Below are 17,778 nucleotides of genomic sequence, written 5' to 3' on the forward strand. Positions count from 1 at the left end.
CACCCTAATAAATGATGCAGGACTCTGTAAACGGATGGAGGAGCTGGTTGTCAGTGGAAGGTTGTGCTGGGATAGAAGCAGAAATATTTTCTCCATGTCCCTCGCAAGCCAGGTGGTTGCCACGTGTTGCAAGAGAGGTGGGAACATTGAGGAAATCTAAGTTTAGGCTCACAGGAGCTAAGTGGTTTGGAGTGTAGCTGCCATCCTAGCACTGCTTGCTTACTTGGCACTAATGCAGGGAAGCAGAGGATCAGTGTGGAGGCAAAGGGGTTGAAGGAGAAGAAGAAGGAGGTGGAGTGAGCAGACAGTCTCTATCAGTGAGAAAAGCCTGGGGAGAAGCAGGAAGAGACGACAGTCAAGCTGCTGGTCGGCCATGCAGTCTTTTCCTTCCTGCAGTGATGCAGTATGGTCCACAGCTGACAAGTTGTCTGTGTGAGGATGTGCCTAATTGTTGATCACAAAGCCGCGATGCACCTTTCCTGAATGTGACAGAGAAGTTGCACAGTCAAATTTCAGAGACGGACTGAAGGATGGGTAGAAGACAGGGCTTACTGGGGGGTTAAGTGCCAAAAGAGGGAGAGCAATCTGGAGTGCTGAGGAAGCGAGTCATACTCAAGAGAGGTGGAAAGGTATTCCGTAGTGGGGAGTGGAACATGATGCCGTCTTCCTCCTCGAGCGAGGCCAACTGATGGACATTGCAATTCTCAGGGGGGCTCTCAGTGAGAACAGGAAAATCATGCTCTGCTGATGGTTGGAATTTTAACTGGATCAAAAATAGACAGGGTGTGAAATGTATAAATGATGGGGTTTTCAGCTGTCACAAGGAATGAGGATGCAATTAAAGGTGCAAGTCTGGTTGCACTTATTTCTAATGCTGGATAAGTATGCTTCACTGTCAATCTTGCATCCTGATGAATATATTGTCCCAATTTCCAGATGAGGTGCAAGAACCTTGCCTACAATCTCTACCATTGCCTGACACCCCAGACAGGGAGATGGACCACTCATAACATCTTGAGAAATGGAGGATGAAAAAGTCCTCTGAGATCGTGTAGTCTCAGTGAATACAGCAAATCAGAGTTGCTCAGTGGAGTATATTTAGAGCTGTCTGCCCAGCCTGTTTACGCATCCCCAGTGACACCACCTGTTCCTCTGAAATTTCCACTTGGATATTCTCCAGTGCAGGTTCACTGAGGCTCACTGTGACTGGCATTCAAGCTGTGTGAGCACATATGGTCGGAGAGGAGCAGTCCCTCAGCAGTACCTTGGGGAAGCCTGAAGGCTGGAACATGACTTGCTTATAAACACCTAAACCAAGAGAGTTGTACAGTGTTTACTTCAATGGGTGCTCAGAGGAGCAGATCCTCTCCAGTTTCCTGTCCAAACTGATCAGTAGAGGCTACATAGTTAGCTCATGGAGGCAAGCAGTCTGCACACAGTTCTGATTGCTCTGCAGAACATGATCTTCTGCTCTAGGACCCTTTGCTTCTCTGTGAGCACTTGGGTTTATATCAGTAGAAATAAGCCAAGAAGCTGGGGGGTTGGGCAGGGGAAAGAATGCTCCAAGGCAGTGCTGAAGAACGCGTTGATGATGGTTGTAGTTGTACAGTGATTAAATTTTTCTTAAAATCTTGCAAAAAGAGAAGGTGCTTTTGAATTGTGTTCTTGATTTATGGTAATAGTGGCCAGACCGGTGAATGGTGGAGATAGTATGTCGCATTTTCTGGAGTGTCAAGAACATTTCCCACTGGCTTAACGGATTCTGGAAGTGGAGCTGACTTGCAGCCTTGATAAAACTGCTTTCTGAATCTGGATAATGGTCCCTTCTATTTTGCTAAGATAAGAAGGAAAGGTTTAGACTAGAAATTAGGAAACAGGTTGCCCAGAGAGGTGGTGGCTGCCCCATCCCTGGAAACATTGAAGGTCAGGTTGGATGGGACTCTGAGCAACCTGATCAAGTGTAAAGGTGTCCATGCTCAGTGCAGGGGGGTTGGACTGGATGACCTTCATGGTCCCTTCCAATACAAACTATTCCATGATTCTATAACAGGAAGGAAAATTTTGGTAATAGTATTACTGTGGTATGATGCACAAAGAATATGATTATTCAAGAGCTGAAGCATCTCAGCGAGCTTAGAGAACAGAGGGATCGAAAGGGGAGCTTGCCACTTTGACTGGGATCCTAGGTTTAGCCCTAGTTAAGTACTTGGGACCTGATGTGTGAGATGCACTACAGATTTTTCCAAATGAGTACATGATATCAGAACTAAATTCAGTTTGTAGAAGTTGCATCTTTAACTGGCTGGCCCGTGATGTCTGTTAAAGCGGCTGCAGAAGGCTGAGCGCTTGCATTCAGAGGAAAAGAGGTGAGCAAAAGGATTGTGCAATTTACGTTTAAACTGAATCTACTGCTTTTCAGCAACACTCAAGTCTAAAATACACTATACCCAGAAAGTCAAGAATGGACCTTTCTCAAGTTATAAATTCCTGAAATTCCAGTGCTTTTTATTTATTCTTCTTTATACGTTTAGCTGAGTGCTTAATGAATGATGGTTTCTCTAAGATATTCCCTAACCATAACCGTACTCTGTGGAGACCAGTTATAGCACTGTTAGCATCTCTTGCTCTATGAACATTTTATGTCAGGTTAATAATGGTTGCAGTGGGAAAACACGATGCAGCTCTCTGAAGCCAAGATCTTGCTAATATTCATGTGAATGATTGAAGTACATGAGTAATCTTACTGAGTTAATTTGCCTCTTAATTTCTAACTACCACCTTGAAAAGCAAATTCAAGTAGTATGTTTAGGAATTTTGCTTTGTACTGGTTTTAAGACGCGGCAGGACTTCAGGTCCTCACTGCGGTGTTAATAATGCTTCCTCTTCAGCAGTCCCAACCACGTCCGCGTGTACTGCAATGGGAGCTCTAATGGCAGTCAGGTAGGCAGGAAGGAAGCCATCCGGCCAGTGTAGGGCTTGGGAGCGAGTCCAGCAAAAAGCAGTCACTTATAATTGCTGGAGAAAGTTATTTCATAGAAAGAAAGAAAAAGATAAAACAATGTAAAGAAATCTAACAGTTCTGTTCCAAGAAATGTAAACCGTCTTGAGCACTAGATGAATACAAGGGTTTTACTCTGAATGTAAAGGCCCCTTAATGCATAGTAATATTGATGCTATAGATAGTAATACGTATACATCTGATGGTATGTTGAGTTGTAATTGTAGGAATTGCAACTTCCATTTTTTTAAAGACTTCTCTATTTGAAAACCCCTGCTAAACTGATGATTTTGGTCCCATTAACCACATAGAAACGTGCACAGAAACCAGACATCAAAGAGCACCCAGAGGAGGGGTTTTGTTTCTTTTATCAGTGCTGCTGCAGCCTCAGAAGGAAGAGGGGAGTTCGAAGTGTAGGGGGGAATCTTTAAATGGTTTTAAGAAAATAATCCTTGCTCTAAAATTTCTACTGCCAAATTCCATCACAGACTAATTCCTTGCAGCTGAGCTGCAAACCTCTGTGGAAGTAGGGGTTTACAGTGGAAACACTGACTAACTATAGCTGTGCAGTCCCATGAATAACGACGCTCTAATTATGCCTTGTGATTTACCAAGACCTGGTTTCTGTATAGCTCATCAGCTTTTACTGGTTTGGGGAGCAAGGCCTTTTTTTCTTGATTGTGGTTTGCTTCCTTTTGTTCATGTTATGTTGGCACATACTTTTTGAAAAGCTTTCTTCTGAAGGGAACTGGGCAGACAGCTATGATTAAGTATGAAATGATTGGGTGAGCTGTTTGTCAAAATTATAAATAGGATACCACACAAACCCAACACTAATCTTGCTTAAAGACAGATACTGGCAACATTCCTTAGTCATCTGTTCCTGACGCTCAGGGGAGAACAGCTCCACTTCCATGAAGTTTTCAAACAGAAGTTGCCTAAAATAAATTTATCTGGTAAAATTTTGGGCATATGCACTATGAGCCACACTGAGATCTAGCAGGGCGTTGGAGTTTTAAGTGTTCATCCCAGTTTAAAAGCAGTCCTCTGGGTCACCCCATCGTGCGGAGGTGAAAGGTGATGGTTTGACTCCTGTGGAAACAGAAATCTGTTCACGTAATGGTTGTGGCGTGATTAGACCTGTGCCGCCATCTCCTTACACCCCAGGTTAATTTGAAGGGTAAAAGAGGAGCTCCTTATGGATAGCTATTGCGTCTTTAGGTTTGCAGGCAGCTTTTTGCAGTCTGCTTTTGGAAGATCAGATGGAAGCAGCAAAAGAAGAGCAACGGCATAGTTTTCACCTACGAGCTTCTGCAAGCAGAACTGAAAGTCAACGTGTGATGGGTCAGGTTGGATGGGGCTCTGAGCAACCTGATCAGTTGAGGATGTCCCTGCTCATTGCAGGGGGGTTGGACTGGGTGCCCGTCATGGTCCCTTCGAACCTAACCCTTCCAGCCCAAACCATTCATATTGAATTCCTTCCGCTGCAGGTCTCTCACAACACAGCAGCCAGAGGCTTCTGTAGCCTCCTGCCTTGATGCTGGTGCTCGTCCATCCAAGTTCTGCCTCAGCTACATCAATTTTGTCAGACTGGAAGTCTGCAATTTTATGTTCCCACAAGATGACCCCATACTTGCCATTTCCTTTCATGGTGGCTCAAATTGTAGGAAAGGGCCCCACAGTTGTTCAGCGCTTTTGCTGCCAGCCAGAGCATTCATGAGACAAAAAAAGCAAAGCAATAGATGAAGTAGAACCAAGCGTTTCTGGAGCTGACAAAAGCTTCGAGTTGCAAAGTGAAAAAGCCCACAGCAACCAGGACTTGGCCCTCCAGTGCTGCACCTTCCCACATCACTGCCAACGCATACAGCAAAGAGTTTTACAGGCAGTATAAGCATTCCTAATTTATGGCACAAGCCAACAACTCCGCGTAGGTGAAGTCTCTTAAATTTTTGCAAAGATCTGAAAAAGGATGATCTTGAATGTGTGGGGTTCAGACAATTCGTTACGTGCATCTTTTTATTTTTAGTTTTGTATATCGTACACATGTTTATGGAATTAAAGATTAATGAGTGTCATTAAACAAAATTTCTTAAATTTTTAGGCAGAGGCATTTTGATTTTGCAAACTCTCAGAATCAGCTTCAGATGCAAGAACTAAATTTCTTTAATAACTATTTAAAGACTTTTTTTTGCAAATTCAGGAGTCATTTTTCTTCTTACCAGCAGACAGAGTGGTTGGGGTGTTTTAGTGTGTTTATTTTCCCATTATGCTAGAAGGCAAGATCCTTCTTGGCCATACACATCCTCCTTCAGGAAGGGAATGAGCCACCCCTACAGCCACCCGTGTCTGCAGCTGTGCTCCATGGGAGGAGGCAGCGTGCAGTTCTCGCTCCAGCGAGCTAGCAACCAGGAGCGTGGCTCATCACTGCTGCGCATCATGCCCAGCCTCCTCCTCTGGTGTGGTATGTCCAGTTTGTCACAACATCCTGCGAGGGTGGCAGAGGGGTAGGAAATAGGGTGCCTTGCAGGAGCCCAGTGTTGAGCATGTATCTGAAACCCAGAAGGATGATTCTCATCATCTTCACACCAGCATCTACTGCTTGAGCAGCTTTTCTGGGGTTAGAAAGAAATGATCTCTAAATCTGCCTTCTCCATGAGAGGTGAATCTGAGTTTGTTCTTTGCAATGAAATGTTTGGGCCTGGCGACAAGCTCTCTCCATCCTCCAGCAAAAATCTCAGAGCCTTGCTGAAGCTTGTTAGTTCTTTTATCCCAAAATAACCCAAAGTGCAGCATCTTTGCAGGGCTCCAGCAGGAGACTGGAGGAGCCTTTTGGTTTTGACACTTCCTCACCTTCTGTCACGGATTATATGAATTATTGCCCCAAACTCTTTATGGATAATAAGCCAAAGCCATCACCTCTTAAAACTCTTAGTGGGAACTACATCTTCTATCTTCAGTTTATAATCGAGAATCCTTTTCCAGTCTGATCCTTCTGACAGCAACCTGCCAGGGTATGGGGCAGGACTGACAGTTTCTCCAGTAGATATTTTTCCGCAAAGAAGTTGGAAAAGATTCTGCTTAATGAATTGCTTTGCCTCTTATGTAATAACATATTTATGTTGTTATGAAGCCTCCAATGAAGCTGCATCTGATAAGAGTGATAGGCTTCCATTTTGATCTTATTTTAGATTGCATCAAGCCAAGGATAAAAAGATCCTTTGTTCCAAGAAGAAGAAAAAAAAAAAAGAGCAAAAACATCTGGTGAGAAGCTGATGTGCTCAGGACAGCTCTGAAAGAGGTTGATAATGATGGATTACAACACACAACTTCAGTATTTCCCCACAAGTGAAGAGACAAGATAATTCTTCCCTTGTCTAAGATTCTTTTTAAGTTTTTTTCTGTTTTTCAGAGAAAGGGAGAGGCAAGAGCGTAACAGTGAACTCCCTGTGCATTTTTCCGTGATCCTTGGTCTAGACTGAACTGAAAGCTTCTTTTAAGATTGATTTATTAGGAGAATACTAATTGCAGACCATGTCCTGGCTCCCGTTTGAAGCCTTTTGTAGGGATCGTCTCCTTTCCTGGAGCAGAGGTCTGCCCAGAAGTTCCCTAACAGTGGGTCCAGCACCCAGAAGTGAATCTGGGGAGCACTAGGTTTTGGTGTGTAGGGTGCAGTCAGTTCTGCTAGAAAGAGTTTCTTTGTTGCTTGTGGTTTGTGTGGATTTGGTTCTCATTCTTTCATTCCTCTCTCAAACCACTGAAAAAGATATTTTCTCCTGCAAATTATTAAGCCTGCTTTGTCCTTAAATCACAGGCTTGGATTGTTGCACCCTGTGCTGATTCCAGCTGTGTGCACAGCTTGGAGCCAAAGGCAGAGTCAGACCCATGTAGATAAGGCCTGATCCAGATCCTGAGTGAGAAGCTGGAGGAGCAGAGTGATGGGAAGGATTTCTGCCTCATTCACAAAGACACTCCCAAAACCCACAGGAGTAATGTGTGGGTGAAGCACTTTCATGCAGATCTTCTCAGTAAGAATCAAGTCTGTTGTCAGCGTTTGTGACATTTTCTCTGCTCCCTTCCTTTGGGCAGTTTGCCACTGTAACATACACAGATGACATTAGGATTTTCAAGCTGTCACTTCTGAGGGCGCTCTTATCTAGTCTGTAGTTACTATTTTTCCAGGACATGGAGGTGGCTCTTTCTCCTCTGTTAATTAACTTTGTTTGGCCATGTTTGCCTGCCTTATAAATTCCTTTGACATCAAGGTCCAGGATTAAACAAATTGATACCATGCTTCCAATGTGCGAGTGTGACACTGAGCTGACAGCCTCGGAGCTGAGGTATTTCAAGACATGAGCAAAGCAAATACAGACTAAATTCCCTTGCGCCCTCTCACAAGGTTGAGCCAGGCTCCTAACACAAGCTGCTGGCTGAAACCTGTGGCGATTGGAATCAGGGCAGTCCCAAAGCCATCACCCCATCAGTGTTTTCCTGCCCTAAGGATGCCACCTGCGATATTGCTCAGAAATACCTGTATCTCTTCACTCTGTCAGGGTTTCACCATAATGCAATTACAGAACTAACCTGGTAGGGAGCCAACTTCACGCAGCGGCCAGATTAAGTTGTCTTAGTTGGTTAACAGTGTTAGTCTATTAAATCCTGGTGGGAGTAAAAAGGCAGGTAGTGGAAAGAGCAAATAGATTATCTGCTCTCGTTTTTTCCCTTCTGTTGATATAATCCTGGTCTGAATGATGAGCTGTGGAAACAAGCATTTCATGTTTTGCTACTGTCTCATCTGAAGCGCATGCATTGCTTTAACAGAATAAGCATATTCTCTAGCCATTTTTTTCCAATTTGCTGTTTTTATCACTGATGTGGAACGTTCTGCTTGTTTTCTTTATCTGGGAATGAAAAGATTCGTTCATCCCAAATAGCACAAGCTATTTGATCAGCCATCAGATGGTAAGGCGTTATAAAAGCTGCTGACAACGGGACAAATTCAGACCTGTGCTCGAAAAGACTTCATGCCCTTGTTATCAGTCCCTTGAGATACCCAGCTACTCCCTCAGCAGCAGCAAAGAGAAAGAGGAGCTGGTTGTGCTGGGGCGAGCCCCCTCTCACCTTGCTGAGGCCAGGAGGCCCCAGCGATTTGCATGGTGAGGCCAAAGTGGATGAAGCAGGTGAGGTGGTGCCTGCGTCTTCCCCTCAGAGTGTGAGCCACAGTGGCCTTTACTGGCTGAAGTTAACCTGGGTTTTGCTGCATAGCACGTGCTGAGGTCCATGGTGGTTCCTGTGGAGTGCTGGTGAAGCAGACAGCTTCTCTCTGGCTTTCCTTTCTCCACTGCTGCATTAGTTCCCAGCTACACACTGCCACCTCCACTTCTCATCCTGAGAGTGCTTCCTGTATGAAAGTGCAGGAAAATCATGACTTCACATGACCCCAACCCTTCCTCATGACCATATTCTGCCCCTGCTTTCTTGGCCAGCTCATCCCCCTGTCCCACCACACCTATCCTCAACCCGTGGTGTTGCTGAGACCGGGAAGAAGGCGGCTCAGTGCATTTTGATCAAAATGTGGAGGTTTGCCCTGCAACACTTAGCATTCAGCCCCGCTCCTGACTCCCCTGACATTATGTGCAAACTGAAGCCAAACAAGACGATATTCTTAATACATAATCAGAAAATAGAAGATCTCATATTTTGCCGACAGTTGACTGCAAATCAAAGAAGCAGGCTGCACAGTGCCTAGCTAACACCTGCCTTTGCAATATGGGAAAATTCCTGTTTTGCACTCTCCTTAATAGAGCAGTCTGGTAGCCAGTTCAGTTTGATGCTAGCAGATACTTAGAGAGACCAGCTGTATGCCCAGACAACTTGCACAAATATTACGGGATGTAGGTGTTTGGAAGTGGCTTGCCAGCTGATGTTTCACAGTACGTTTGGAATGAAAAGGGCATGGGGCAGCCAGCCAGGACTGTCTCCTAGTCCAAATGTTTTTGGGGTACCCTTGTTTCTTCTGGGAGTTAGCTGTGACAAGGCTGAGTTTCAAGGTAACGTCATAGTACTAGTGCTGTGCTGGCAGTTGCTTATCAACCTGTGCTAAATCATGTTCTCTTCAAAGATATGTTTTTCAAGAGTGGTGGAGGCAGGAACACCTGAAGCAGGAAAAGCTGGGAGGCATAAGGAAGGGGAATTGCTTTCATTGCACTACCTCTTTGCTAGGTATTTTTAACATCTGTACCACCTCCAGGCTTGTTTTGCTGCAGACACTCTGACATGTTTGGGAAAAAAAAAAGTAAGAAAGGGTCTGAACTGCACTGTTCTGCCCTCAGTTCCTGCCTGTGATGCTCATTAGCTTGGATGGTATTTAGCTGTGAAGAGGGAGAGGCCAACAGACGGTAGTGCCTGCCAGAGACAACAGGAGAGCACTGGAGCTCCTTGGCTGCCAGGTGCTCTCGTGCTCACTGGCTGTACCTGGCTGACTCCTGGCATCCCTGCTTGGCTGTGGAATCTCAGCAGCGTGGGACTCCAGCAAGCCTGATTGTCTGAGACGTGTCCACCCAGAAACCTCCCAGGAGAGGGTTTGGGCTGTAGGTAATCTGGTGGGGCAGGCTGGACTGAGGCAGCTGGGTGTCACTTTTGGTCTAGAAGCATGAGATGAGGTTTTTGGAGAGTGAGTGGGAGGAGGGTTACACATATAAGGGAAGAATCACGATGGATTATCATAGCCTGAAATAAATTAATCTCTGGGAGCAATGATTTTGTAATAATTTGCATTTAGATACTCTGACACATCCAAATAACCCCAAGCCTTCTGCAGACATTCCATCTCCAGTGTCCTGTGAGAGGGATAGAAATAGCGCTATTTACATGATTAAAGGAGCTGAGGACTCTTCTCTCAATGTTGCATGTTAAACTCCTGGCACTGCCCTTCTCCCTTTTTTTGTGGCTGTGAAGTCTCATGGTGGGGTGAAACACAGCAGCAATGAATAGCTGGAGCGCTTTTCTGAGCTCAGCTGAGATCCTTCTGCCGTGTTACACCACACGCCGTGGGCCACGGTGGCTCCCGCACAGCCCAGGGCAGGCAGAGCCCCAGCCGAGAGGAGCCTGCGTGGGCCAGGGGGAGAAGCAGGGACCTGAACCCCATCTCACTCAACTCGTGTCCGTGGTGGCTGTGGGCAGGGTTATTCGCCCTCTGGAGTGGTCTGCCACAAAGCAGTCCCGCTCTGTCCCGAGGGGAAAGTAGTCGAGTGATTTAATATTCTGCACTCTCAAATGCAGTAATGAATTTGATAGCCAAAATGATCTGCTAACTCAGCCAGCTGAGAGGGTATTTGAAGGACGATCCAAGCCTGTAGCCAAACAGCGTGATATTTTCTTGTCATCAGCCTCCTGCCTAATCCTTTCCACACCAGGGCAGTTAATCATAAATGAGATATTTGTTCAATGCTGTTTTCATGCATGCCCTGTCTCTGTTTCCAAGAGACTGTGAGGTTGATGGGTTACATCCCACGCTGACTTCCCACCTCGCTCCAGAAGGACCGGGACAGGCTGGAGAGGTGAGCTTGTGCAAACTTAATGAAGTTTAAGAAGGCCAAATGCAATGTCCTGCACCAGGGTTGGAGCAGTCCCAGGCACAGATGCAGGCTGGGCGGGGAATCGTTTGAGAGAAGCTCTGAAGAGAAAGACTTCGGGGTGCTGGTGGATGAGAAACTCAACATGAGCCAGCAGTGTGCACTTGCAGCCCAGAAAGCCAATGGTGTCCTGGGCTGCATCCAAAGAGGTGTAACCAGCAGGGCGAGGGAGGGAATTCTGCCCCTCTTATCTGCTCTCATGGGACCTCACCTGGAGTCCTTCATCCAGTTCTGGGGTCCTCGGCACAGGAAGGACACACATCTATTGGAACGGGTCCAGAGGAGGCCAGGAAGATGATCCAAGTGCTGGAGCACCTTCCATAGGAGGACAGGCTGAGAGAGTTGGGCTTGTTCAGCCTGGAGAAGAGAAGGCTCTGGGGAGACCTCATAGCAGCTTTCTGCTACTAAATGGAGCTGCAGGAAAGCTGGGGAGGGGCTCTTGATCAGGCAGTACAGGGACAGGACAAGGAGGAACAGTTTTCAGCTGAAAGAGGGGAGATGAGATTTTAGAAAGAAATGTTTTCCTGTGAGGGTGGTGAGGCCCTGGCCCAGGTTGCCCAGGGAAGTGTGGCTGCCCCGTCCTTGGAGGTATTCAAGGCCAGATTGGATGGGCCTTGGGCAGCCTGATCCAGTGGGAGGTGTCCCTGACCATGGCAGGGATTGGAACCAGGTGGTCTTTAAAGTCCTTCCCAACCCAATCAATTATATGATTCTAGGACTTCAGCAACCTCAGCAGGAAAGCCTGGTCTTCCAGGGAGATTCTGATCGAACCATGCATTTTTAGTTGCCAAAGGCTTGGGCAAGCCAATAGCTTCTGAAGGGGAGCTGGGCATCCCAGAGTGCATCTGCTCTTACTTACAAATGTATCTTAAATTGGGAGCACTCAGGACAGTGTGGGATGGTGTTAGCTGAGCCATCCAATGCTCTCTGGGCACCTCCGTGCTCTGCTGCCACTGGGAGGTTGCGAGTCAAGGGCTGGGGACAGATAACTGGGTTTCAGTTACGGACTCATGGGACAGTATAATTCTCTTGAGGCCTGACCCAGAATTCCTCCGAGTCCCTGGGAGTGTATCTGTTCTCCTCAAGGAGGTTTGGAGCAGCCCTCTGCTTGCTGCCGGTTTGGCTCCTGCTGTACTCATTTGCTTTCTGCAAAGCTCTTCCAGGGGCTGGGCGGAATGTGTCAGCTGCAAGGGGCATTTTCTCTGATGCAGCAGTGGAGAGGGGCATGCACGCTGCATCTTGCATATTTACTCCTCGTAAAATACCTCTAGCTCTCCATGGGTATCTGCAGATCATCTCCTGTTAAGTGAACCCGGAGATATTTATAGTGCAGCTTGAGCAACGGCATAACGGCAAGTTAGCAAACAAATGAATTTTGGAATATGAGAATGAAAATACTGTCTAGAATACATTTAATTTGGAGTCAATTAAAAAAAATGTTAAATTATAATAGTGAGTGTTTGCAGGGTGGGTCAGGTTAAAAGGCAAAGAAAGCAAAGCGTCTTTGTCCTGCCATAAGACTGTTTGCGTGCGCTTAGTTTGAATTACAAAGACAAATGATAAAACCTTTGCTTCCCGCTTAGATGAAGTGCTGTGGTGCTGAGGACTATCCAAATGCCTGCAGAAAGCTGAGATAAATGTTGCTTCGCAGAATCGTTTGGATTGGAAAAGACCTTTAAGATCATTAAGTCCAACCATAAACCTCACAATGCCAAGCCCACCACTAAACCAAACTGCTCCGAGATCAAGCATTAAAAAATTTCTATATTCAGTTCACAAAGTTGTGTAAAATTAAGCAGTTTTAGCTATTAATGTGACTTTTTTTCCCCTGCCTCATTCCCCCTCTGTTCCATGGTGCCAGCTGGCTGGAGGTTATTTGAAGCTCTGCTAGCACAGCGAGGCGTTGGACTGATGCCATCCTGCTGAAATGCGCTCTCCTCTTCGCCTGGGGTGGGAGCATGGAGTTTTTTGTCTGGTCATGTTATGTTTTAATTAGCGTGCCTCACGCTGCTGCGGCTCCTCATTGTTCGTCAGGGTGCAGCACAGGGCTCTTCCTCCCCATCCGTCTTCCTCAATGGGACAGGCCATGTTGTTTCCCGGAGGCAATCCCCGTGTTTTCCCCGTGTCTTTTGTTTCTAAAGCCTGTGCAGCAGCTTTGATGAACGTGTAGGTGTCTCCTTGCTGGGGCGGCCACGTTTCTCCTTGCACTCCCTTGTTTCAGGCAGATCTCCTGCTCGAATCCTGCCCGAGGGGATAGGAGACCATCGCGAGCCAAGCCCTACGTACGGGCAGCGGGCCAGGAGATGCAAGTTCCCCAGGCATTCAGCTCCTACTGCTTTATCACGGTTTATCAAAACAGGGGATTTATAAAGGTTTATTTTTGGCTTAGGCTGAACCTGCAAGTCCCGGTGGGTCACGGTGCATGGAAAAGTGGTGAGCGTGCGTGTGCCCCCAGGTGCTTCAGGCACAAGGGCTTGCGGGAGCAGGAGCTCCTCTGCAACATTCGTCCCTGACTCAGAGCCGGTGGTAAAGGCACCCTTTGGGATCCTTTGTCTCCTTGTTTAAAGGTTGGGCACTAGAGAGGACTCACTTCATCCTGAAGGCACCCGGGGCAGCGTGGAAGGATGCATAACACAGTAAAACAGCTTTCAACAAGACTTCGATCCTTGTCGGAAATCCCGTGGCAGCAGAAATTGGATGGAAGAGGCTGGAAAAGAATAAAGTTTTTAATTTGCCGTGACAGGAAACAAAGCTGTGTCTTGTCAGAAAATTGTAGCTCCCTTTTTCTGCCAGTCTGTAGCATGTCAGTAAGCCTCAGGATGACTTTCTCCTACAAGGGTAGCTTCACAGAAATGAGCTCAGGGAATGAATTGCAAGAATCGAGTTTATGAAGGAAGGAAAGGCTTAGGCAAGCACCATAGCTTAAATTGCATTGGGTATGGCAAGCACTGAGCCACGTGGTGTTTATATTTGGCTCTTAGTTTTTCTGTTGAAGCAAGTTGCTTTTCTTGTTGCTTTGGCAGTGTGGCACAGTGATGCCTGGGTACTCACGGAGACTGGGAAGGGGTCCTGTGGGAGACGATGGGAGCCCATGGGACACACCACCCTCACCGAAGCTCCTCTCAGCCAGGAGCACAACACAAGCCTGGGGATGGGAGTTATTCTCCCGCAAAGGCTGGTGAGCAGCAATTCCTGGTGCACAGGCTTCTGTGTGGGTGCAAATGCAGACAATAACCTATGTGCCAAGGGCAGGCGCAGCCCAGCGCCACGCAGAGCCGCTCCGGAGCAGGAACCCAAGGGCCAGCAAAATGCAAACTCATCTTGAATGGCTTCTGCCTAAAATACATCAGCCACAGAGCGCTCCTGTCAAAATTGCTCTCAGTCAAGCTGCTGGTGACATGGCATTCACGAGCGTGGGACACATACCCGGTTCCAAAGCCCCTTCACTCTAAGACATTCCTTTGCTACGGGCTCTGTTGGAAACGGCTAAGGACTTCAGTGGGAAACTGGGTTTGGAGAACTGTGCAGGTTCAGGATTAGAAGCTGTCAAGACACATGAGATAAAACACAATTTTAAATATATGTTTCAGCTCAGCTATGACGTTAAGACAGCAGTCTTGTAAAACTGCCAGCAAAATCTTTGGCAGTCCCAATCAAATGATGTTAAGCACGGCAACTCCTCTATGATTGGTTTATCTCGGTGTGTGCTTGAAACAAGGTGTGGGGGGTGTTATTCTTTAGGAGAAGATAACCCTGATGTTTGATTCTTATTACTAGGTAAGGAGAAACATAGGATGTTGTTTGCAGGTGAATGTTTCTTTATTTGTGAGGATCCAAAAGGACTTAAGCAATGGTTTTTAAAATGTTGCTGAGTCTGCCTATGCAAATGCTTGCTTTGCCACAGGGAAGAGATTGAGGAGGGCAGGGGGAGATCCATGGTGTAGTGTTCTTAAGTTTAACTGCTACTGCTACGTCCCCTTACTTTTCATCTCTTTCCCCATAGTAAGGGTGTATTCAGGCAGTGATTGTCATAGCAACACTTTTTTGCGTCGTGATGTCTCTTAATGGGAGATAAATTTTTCGTTGAAAAAATAGTAAATGGACAGATTTCAAAACATGTGGAGGGGAATCAGTCCACTAGATTCCATTGGCACTCGTCATGGCTCTTTTGAAAACTTCTCTGTAGCCTCACTTACTGGTTATGGAAATGCCTTCTCTTGCGAGGAGTTGATGAGGAGGGGCACGTTGGAGATGGATTTTTTTTTTCTTGACAAACTAGTTTCAAATAGTTGTTCTAATATGCATGTGAAGTCTGCTGAGGGCAATTAATATGCCATTTAATCAGAGACTTCCATGTCTTCTACGATTCTAGGCAGAGCTCGATCCTAGAGCAGAGTTTGTGCAGGAGACACTTGTATTTACCATCACTTACCCCACGTATGAGTTTTATCTCCTTCACCTTTCCTTCCCTCACAGTCAGCAGTGAGAAAATTGGTACCTGCAGTCATACTAATGCAGGATAACTCAAATTAAGGGGTATTCATGTAAAGGCTGAAGCAGATCCAAATTATGAAGAAGCTGAAATATTTTTATTGGTTTTAATAGGTTGTCTGGGGTGAAATCCTTCCTTTTCCAGACCTGGCCATTCAACTATATTTTCTCACCTTTTAGGGGAGCACCTGCGAATCTGCCCACAAGGCTATACCTGTTGCACCAGTGAGATGGAGGAGAACTTTGCAAACAAAAGCCGAAGTGAATTTGAAGCCATGATGAAAGAGACCGGCCGCTCTGTGCAGACGACCCTAATAGCACAGCACAGAAGCTTTGACAGTAAGTAAAACCTGCTCAGTTCCCACCCTGCTCAGGATCCAGTCACTTCTTGACTTTGCAAGCACTGTCCAGGCTGGGGACTCGTGTTTGACATGCCTTCCTCTCTGTCTTGCTCAGTAGTTTGTGTGAAATGTTGACCTTCAACAGAAATTGTGGGTTTGGTAGTGTTTTTGCAAGACCAAGACATTTTGAGAGCTCCATTTCAGTGAAGCCATTGCAGGAGGCTGGCAGACACTTGTAGAAGCAAACTGTGTACCTTGGCACTGACACAGCTTTTACAAGCGTGGAGTAATCGTATCTTACCACAGCAGTATGACATTTGAGGTAGTGATGTAAAACTTGGCGCTATGCCTTGAGCTGTAAGTTAAAGAATACGGTAAAGGTGACTGGAGAGCCCTCGGTGAAGTGGAGGGTTTAAGGAGACATGAATTTTTCTTGCACTTTCCGCATAGATTACAGATGAAAAGGAGGTTAGTTCACAGTAAACGCTTATAACTTTCAGCTTTGTACAAACATCAGAAAATGTTGTACAGCAATGAAGACATAAGCTTTTGGTGACACAAGATATTGTAGACCAATGTACTCTCCAAAGTACAGAATCCCTCCTAAGGTGCTAAGCAAAGGCTAAGGATGCCTCTCTTACTTTTATTGTTCCCTGAAGAATCCATTTTGCAGTGCACAGTAAGCCTCAAGGTCTGAAGGCCACTGGAAATAAATGGTTTATTGGCAAAATTGAGATGACCTATGATTCACAGACTGTATCCATTATCAGATTTTGAAGAAGGTCAGACATTTAGAACCATGGTCCTCCTAACTTTATCAACAGTCATCATATGGAGTTATCTTGAAAAGAATAGGAGTTGGGGAAAGAAGCTGTAATAGCCAGAAAGGTGGAACTGGAAATTTCAAGCAGTAAATAATAGATCTAAAGAAATGAGCCTGACCTTCAGGGAGCCGATAACCAAGATTAAGTGTTTTTAAGCTGAATAGAAAGAAAAGGCAGTGCATCTCTGCAAAATGTATTGAAACTGTGTGGCCAGGGTTGATCACGGCAAAGGCATTCCTTTAAAAGCTCAAAATTAATTGATTTTCACCTGCCTTAAAAAGTGATAACCAGGATTTTTCAAAAAGAGCACTGCCTTGCTGGTTGCTCAGACTGGTGTCTGAATGGGACCTGCCTGAGCATATTTGCTGACCTTTGAAATCCAGCCCTTCGCAGGGGTTGATGCAGAACATTCATCAGCCTTGGCACCCTCTCTCTCTACCGCCTGTTGCAGTGTTGGCTAGTACAGCTATTTTGTTTGCTGCAGACACTCGAACTTAATTCTCCATCTGTCCTGTAAGAGTGCAAAATCTGATGGAAGCTTTAAGAATTACATTCATGAGCAGAACTGCCGAGTGAAGAGCTGGTTTAGTATGAGTGTCATGTTTTGGTAGGTTGGTAATAATAAGAATAATAGGAAGCAAAACCAAGCATATGAAAGAGAGATGCTTGTCTTTTGGGCCCCTCACTAAAAGAAGGACGTTGAGGCACTAGAGCACAACCAGAGTAGGGGAACAGAGCTGAGGAAGGGGCTGGAGAACAAAGGTTATGAGAGGCGGCTGAGGGACCTGGGGTTGTTTAGCCTGGAGAAGAGGAGGCTGAGGGGAGACCTCATCACTGTCTATAACTGCCTTAAAGGAGGTTGTAGTGAGGTGGGTGTCAGTCTCTTCTCCCAAGTAACAGATGATAGGATGAGAGGGTATGGCTTCAAGTTGTGCCAGGGCAGGTTTAGAGATGTCAGGAAAAATTTCTCCACCGAAAGGGTTCTCAGGCTCTGGCAGAGGCTACCCAGGGAGGTGGTGGAGTCATCATCCCTGGAGGGATTTAAAAGACGAGCAGATGAGGTGCTCAGGGATCTGGTTTAGTAGTGGGCGGGTACAGTTGGACTCAGTGATCTCAAAGGTCTTTTCCAACAAAACAAAGTAAGTGTTCAGTAAGCAAAGTATTACTTTAACAGACCACAATACACAGATCATTGCTGTTTTGCAGTGGGAATAACCTCACTCAAGCCCACAAGGCCAAGAAGTTGTCTCCTGCTCCCATTATACCTTTTTAGTTTGCTTAACTACCATTGCAGTCAAGATACAGTTTATCACTTATGCAAGATATGATTTAAAACAAAAGTAGTCATCATTGTACTGTGGCTGAGTTTCAAGCAAGACTTTGCCTATCAGCAGCTGGTTTTCTTTAGCTGCTGCATAGTTGGTTTAAAATTGAGGGAATTCTTGTGATGGAGGAAATGGAATCACTTCGACTGCTGAAAAAAATGCAGTAGA

The 17,778-nt window shown here is 45.9% G+C and overlaps 1 protein-coding gene across 1 annotated transcript in view; it reads left to right on the forward strand.

The window, feature by feature from the left end:
* The window catches only part of GPC1 (glypican 1), a 237,583-nt gene that overhangs the window by 97,909 nt on the left and 121,896 nt on the right, over positions 1-17,778 (forward strand). The window contains exon 2 of the mRNA XM_054074276.1: positions 15,301-15,459. Within this exon, the coding sequence (XP_053930251.1) occupies positions 15,301-15,459 (159 nt within the window). The remainder of the gene's footprint in view (positions 1-15,300; positions 15,460-17,778) is intronic.

This window comes from Cuculus canorus, chromosome 9 (genome assembly GCF_017976375.1).
Source record: "Cuculus canorus isolate bCucCan1 chromosome 9, bCucCan1.pri, whole genome shotgun sequence".
Lineage (NCBI taxonomy): Eukaryota > Metazoa > Chordata > Aves > Cuculiformes > Cuculidae > Cuculus > Cuculus canorus.